The sequence below is a fragment of the Alosa alosa genome, chromosome 19 (assembly GCF_017589495.1).
Source record: "Alosa alosa isolate M-15738 ecotype Scorff River chromosome 19, AALO_Geno_1.1, whole genome shotgun sequence".
Taxonomy (NCBI): domain Eukaryota; kingdom Metazoa; phylum Chordata; class Actinopteri; order Clupeiformes; family Clupeidae; genus Alosa; species Alosa alosa.
Window position 1 is genome coordinate 12,634,276 of NC_063207.1, and position 6,000 is coordinate 12,640,275.

Sequence of the window (6,000 nt, forward strand, 5' to 3'; positions counted from 1 at the left end):
TTAAAGCAACACCAAAGAACTTTCCTCTGTCGCACGCACGCTATTTGTTTATCCACCACTGGCTTTTCAAATAACGATGTCCACAGACAAGGTAGAATATGTTGCATGATTTTATGAAAGTAGGCCTACAATGTATTGCAACATCAGATGTAAGTCAAAGTTGTAGTTTCTTATGTCTCATTCCATCGAACTACAGATCCTCTACCCCAGTGGTCCCCAAACTATGGCCCGCCACCTCATTTTGGGTGGCCCCCCAAAACATGTCCGCGCTATATAGCATCTGGCCCGCATGGGACTACGACAAACTATGACTTCCGTAATTTCCCACATTCATTCATGTAATACTCTTTTTGTCCACTGGTGGTTGTTTTGGCGCTGTTTTGCGTTTGCCATCGAAAACGGAATGAAACGTAGGCCTACCTGCAAACAATGCAAGAGGCTGACTGCATTAGTGCTCAAAGTATTCTAGAAGTGTATCAATTAATTTTTAATAACTAACTAAGTCAAGTCATATTTCTGGGACTTTCTGGGATAATTATTTCTATTTTTTATTCACTCGTTCAAATGTTCATACAAATTCATCAAGTTCTCATCAGGTGAGTGAAAGTGGTCATTTCAGATGTTTTTGCCTGCACTTCATAAAACTCTCATAGTTTGAGAACTTCAAATTATTTGTAGGATATTGCTTGTTCACAACTTGAGCTGTGTATGCAAATACACAGAGTTCAGAGTTCAGACATTTTGGATAAAATACACTTTTGGGACTCCCTGCTAATACTTTTGGGAATGTTTATTTTTGTCTTTTTATTAGTATTATTTCATTTGAGCTACATTTTACACTGATATGGCATGATGGCAATATAAACACAGCTAATAATGGTATTAAATTGCAGTAGCCTATGATTAAATGTAATAAAATATTCAACTAAGGTAGACTGCTGTTGTTCACAGCACTAAGCTATTTATGTTTACTAATATACTCCGAATCTCTGGCCCTCTCTTAGAGCCAGGCATAGTGAGCTGGCCCTCGGAAGAAAAAGTTTGGGGACCACTGCGCTACCAGATCTGGCAAACTTGCATAGTGCGGTTAGCTGATAGAGGGACGCGAAGCAAGTGCAGAAGTGCAGTTCACCCTGTTAGCAGTTGATGAACCACTGAAACGATTTTGGAAACATTATTTTAAGGTACAAAAAACTCTTTGGTGTTGCTTTAAGGTAGGCCTATAGAGAGTAGCGGAATAAGAATATTTGCGTGCCGAGCAGACCACGGCCAACGTTTTATGTACTTGTGGCAGCATGTATTACCTCAAATCAGCAACTCTAGGTTCCATTTGTTGGCCAGGTGTCCGACTGGGTTGGGTGTCCTGAAATCGGGCATGTGGGTGTTCTTCAAGTTGAGCCAATTATTTCTGTGGATCCTTAAGGCAGACATGGCGTAGCACAGCCTTGATTTAGCATGTAAATTTAACACTCACATCTGCAGGTTCAATGGAGACTTCTAGTGCCAGTGAGTGGTTAGTATATAACAACATATATGGTAGCCTATATTGAAAACAAAAATTAAGGAATCTGAGCTAAGGGGTGAAATATTCTGCTGGATGGGCATTGTATCTTAACTTTGGGGCCACAACCAATAAATCTGCCTATCCAATGTTTTTTTTCATGTTTTTTTTCTTGCAATGTCCCTAAGTATTGTTGTTTGGGCACATTCCCATTTTTACTGGGCATCTTTTTTTCCAGGATTAGGCTACTTTAATCAGAGACTTTCTAATAAGGAGACACAGCACTCAAAAAATCCTCCATACAAATGCATGGAGTTAGTTTGTAACGCCAATACGGCCGTTGTAGGCTATACACATGTCCCACCCCTTCCTCGGCAAAACGTCGACATGTGAATACATTGAGCCAATCATGTGGTGTGATGTGAATACATTTAGCCAATCATATGGTGTGTTGTGAAGACATCGTGCCAAGCAGTGTTGTGAACTCGCTGCTGGAGCAAGGTTGGTGTCGTGAAGCCTTGCGCACGCGCATTTCTGCCGAATAGGATGCCCTGATGAGTGTCCAAAAAGCGTTGCAATATGGCCGCTGAGTGGAAGGACTTGCCTAAAAGGACTTTGCTTTAATTGCCAGTACAGGCAAATCATCATAATCATCCAATCAGAACACATGGGATTGGTTTACTTTAGTGGTTGCCAAGCAAAATAGTTAGCCCCATGTCATCACTCAGAGGGTGTGGCAGGGCTTATCCATTATAGCATTATAGCTCTGTGATTCTTTGTCACTTTTAAAGGCTTTACACACACCTTTGAACAGTTCTTGGCAAATGATTTACAGTAGCCCAGCAGGCTACTACATTTACAAACAGGTCTTTGAGCGGACAGGTAACAGGAAGTTACACCCTAAAAAATTGAAGGGTAGGCTAGAATAGGCTACACATTTCACACGGCCAGGTTCATTGAAAAGGTTTGCATAAGGTGGTGATTTAGCTACACTGGCCTATGTCAAATCCAATGCTACATTAACACTACTATAACTGTATAGGCCTATACATATTTATATAGGAAGGCTACAGTAAATGTCAGGAGATAGGCCTACCTGAGAGTAAGTATAGGTTTGAATGTGCTGTATCAGCATAGGCCTATTAGTATGTGATAGGCCTAAGTTATACAACAACCTACACAAATTATGCGAATAACAAGGGACGCTAAAATATTTTTGTATAATAATTTATCTTCGCATAGAACTTTACCTCCATCATCTCTCGTAGGTCTCTTTGGTGTGGGTTTCATGACTTGGCATCTCTTTCATATTGTCCTCCTAACCTTAGTATTCCAAATGTTAAAATACGCAGGGTCATGAAAAAAAAAAATCAATATTTCATACCTTTTTTGAAACAACCGCGTAGATTCGGTAGCATTAAATTAATTGATCGTTTTCTGTTCTGTCGCTCTTGGCCTTCCTGAAGAAATGATCACTGTTGGATTCCTGACTTCCAGCAGAGGGCCCGCTAGGGCCACAGTTGGGAGATTCTGTACTATAGTGCATGCTTGACTCCTTTTCATTCCAGTTATAAAATTCCACAGCGCTGACATCATATCACATGCCACATTCACGGTCCTCCTAAGCCAATACGCACTATTGTTTTGTAAACAGCATTTTGACCTCCCTCATAATCTGCATAGTGCCTGTACATGGATTCTACATTAATTCGGGATACAAAGTGATTTCAAAATGGATTCCCCCACAAAATATTCATAAATAAGACATCCTTACAGTCATGCAAGCACATTCTTGACTCAGATGCTAGGCCAAGGTTGGAAAAATGAATCTTTATTTTAGGGAAAACAAAATATGGAGTAAGCCAAAGCCTTCTTGTTTCTTTTCTCAAAATCATTTATTTACTATACAGAGATGATGACGTTAAAATCTTTAGTTTGTACACCGGCTTAAGTGAGGCAGGTTTTATGAACAAATAAGGGTTTGCGGTTTGAAACTACACAAAAGAAGGTATTTCTAGCAGCTGCAGTCCCCTCCCCCATTGTGTCCTCTTCATGAAGTAATTGCGTTTCGGATCTACCGAGGGAAATGAGTGGTGGGACTTCATTTTTTTAAGACATCTGATCTGTTTCCACCTTTTCACACACAAAGCGCTCTAACCATAGTTTTCACCAGAATGTTTCCCCCAAGCAGCATCTCTTAAGGTGAAGGTACATGGGGGAACTTTTTGAGCAATGTTATTGGGCAACCATATAGCCAGTTCCATGTGTTCTGATTGGTTGAGCATGATCATTTGCCTGCTAATGATAAAAGCACTCCCAATTTCAATGGGAATGTGTCCGGACAACAATACTCAATATCGTTGCCGAGCCTCATTGCTCAAAAAGTTATCTTATGTGCCATCAGCTTTACAAACGAAAAACGAAGTTCCGTACCATCTACAAAGAAGCAATGAATCTTTATTCATATAGGGAATTAAGTACACAGTCAATTAATCTAGCCCCAATTTTTAGTACAGCATACCACAAAGAAATCTGATTATAGGTTTTACAAGATTATACAGTTTCAGTACCCAATGGTATTTTTTGCTTCATCAGCAGTCATATGATGCTGACATATATATTTTATATATATACTTTTTCCTCTACTTTGGGAAACAATTAGACATAAAACCAAAATATGATATTAAGAATTAACATCTGGCATGACAAAATAAACGATGAATAAAATTTGACCCCGTTATCATGTTCCCTCAACCAAGTTAGATAAAAAAAAAAAGTCATTTAAAACGGTTAAGTTTGAGTGTAAGTGTTTCAGTCTTTAGCTGTTTTTAGTCTTTTTTTTATTGAAACCTTGCGTAGTTGTTTTACGTGGCAAATAAAGACATGCAAATTTAGGTCAACAAAGAAATAAAGGCAAATATACAAATGCCTGCTGTTGGTACGTAGAAACCAAGACTTTGTTTTAATAAAGGAGAGGAAAAACTGGACAGCGGGACAGAAATGAGCCGAAAATGAAGATCCAGGCTGCTTTGCAAGGCCAAGAGGTTTCCTGCGAAAAAATGTGCCTAAACATTAAAAAAAAAGAAAGAAAAGAAAACATAAAAAGTTCCAGTGGGGTTGTCCCTTCCGTGAGTTCCAGAGTGTTCTGCATGAGTTCTGCTTTCAGGACGGGGAATGGTGCGAGGGTTCTGTGTCCCAGTCTAGTGCACCTTTTATTGTCAGTCACGCAAGTTCTGCCCTGAACTGTGCCAAGGGGGGGAGGGAGTCAGTGGGCCAAGGGGGGAGGATACCACAACACCAACCACTACTCATAGGGTTTTGAAGATTAAAAAATAGATTCCATTAAAAAAAAGAAAAAGTAAAGAAACAAAACAAAAAAAAAATCCATCACCAAAAATCATTAAAAAAAAAAAAACAGACCAGGCGGGATGCATGGCACAGATTTAAACCACACTAAAACCGGCCTGGTCTCACATTTGTGAGTGACCCGACTGTTTCTTAGCTTTTGTTTTGTTGTTTTTTCTTTGTAAGTCCTTTGAAAACAAGCAAACAAAAAACAACTAGTATAAATATATTTCCTATCCTTATTATTAGCGAGGGTGTTGGACTCGAAGGGACCATCTCCGCTGTCTTGCCAGGGAGGCATGCAGAGTTCTGTTGAGGGATTTTTTTTTTTTTTTTTTTTAACTCACAGGAAATAAAACAGGGATAGTCAGACTCAAAACATTCTTCCATCCTCCTTTCTAACCCTCTGTTTGCAGCACGGGGTCTAAAAGGCTCTAGAAGGGAAGCAGCATCTGATGAGGGTAGTGGAAGCCATGGGGGCAGGAGAGGTCCACCTATGGGGGGAAAATGCACGTTGCTCAGGGTATTTGTGCTGCTATACAGACCCAGTCTTATGGGGTTCTAGAAAAATACCGGGCACCGGGTCATCATCTTTTTGTCTTTCCTTTTTTTCCTGAAGAAAGAAAAACAACTACTGTTCTGTTCCGTGTTCTGGTCTGTATACGTGTGTTTGTTGTAAGTTTCCTGATGACGCTAGCTCTCCAGGTTTGTTTGTTTGTATTTTTTGTTTGTTTAAGAGGACTAAATAGTTTCGTTTCTGGGGGGTGAGGGGGTAAATCTGGGATGAGTTCTCTACATGAGGGGGTCGGGCTGCAGCTGGTGCTGGATCTGCTGCGGCTGGAGAGGAGGCGGGAGCTGCAGGGCGAGCAGCGACTCGGTCAGACCGTGGCCGTGTGGCGGCGGCGTGCCCTCGTTGCTGGACGTCTCCACGATCTCGCCGCCGTAGAAGAAGTACTGGCTCTGCTGGATGAAGGACTCGATGACCGACTGGTTGAGCTTGGTGGTGGAGAGCGTGTCCTTGTTCTCGAAGTCGGGCCGCATCAGCGTGGGCCAGAAGCAGATGGACAGGTTGTCCGCAGTCATTAGGGTGGACTTACTGTGCTGGCTCACCCTGTGAGAGCAAACACTTAACTTTGTTACAAGCACACAAACAT

General features: G+C 41.1%; 1 protein-coding gene across 2 annotated transcripts in view; it reads right to left on the reverse strand.

The window, feature by feature from the left end:
- Positions 1-3,311: 3,311 nt before the first annotated feature.
- Positions 3,312-6,000, reverse strand: part of arhgap5 (Rho GTPase activating protein 5) — a 38,835-nt gene continuing 36,146 nt past the window's right edge. For both annotated transcript variants that reach the window (XM_048227463.1, XM_048227464.1), the window contains exon 7: positions 3,312-5,957. In XM_048227463.1, coding sequence (XP_048083420.1) covers positions 5,639-5,957 — 319 coding nt within the window. In that variant the 3' untranslated portion in view covers positions 3,312-5,638. The remainder of the gene's footprint in view (positions 5,958-6,000) is intronic.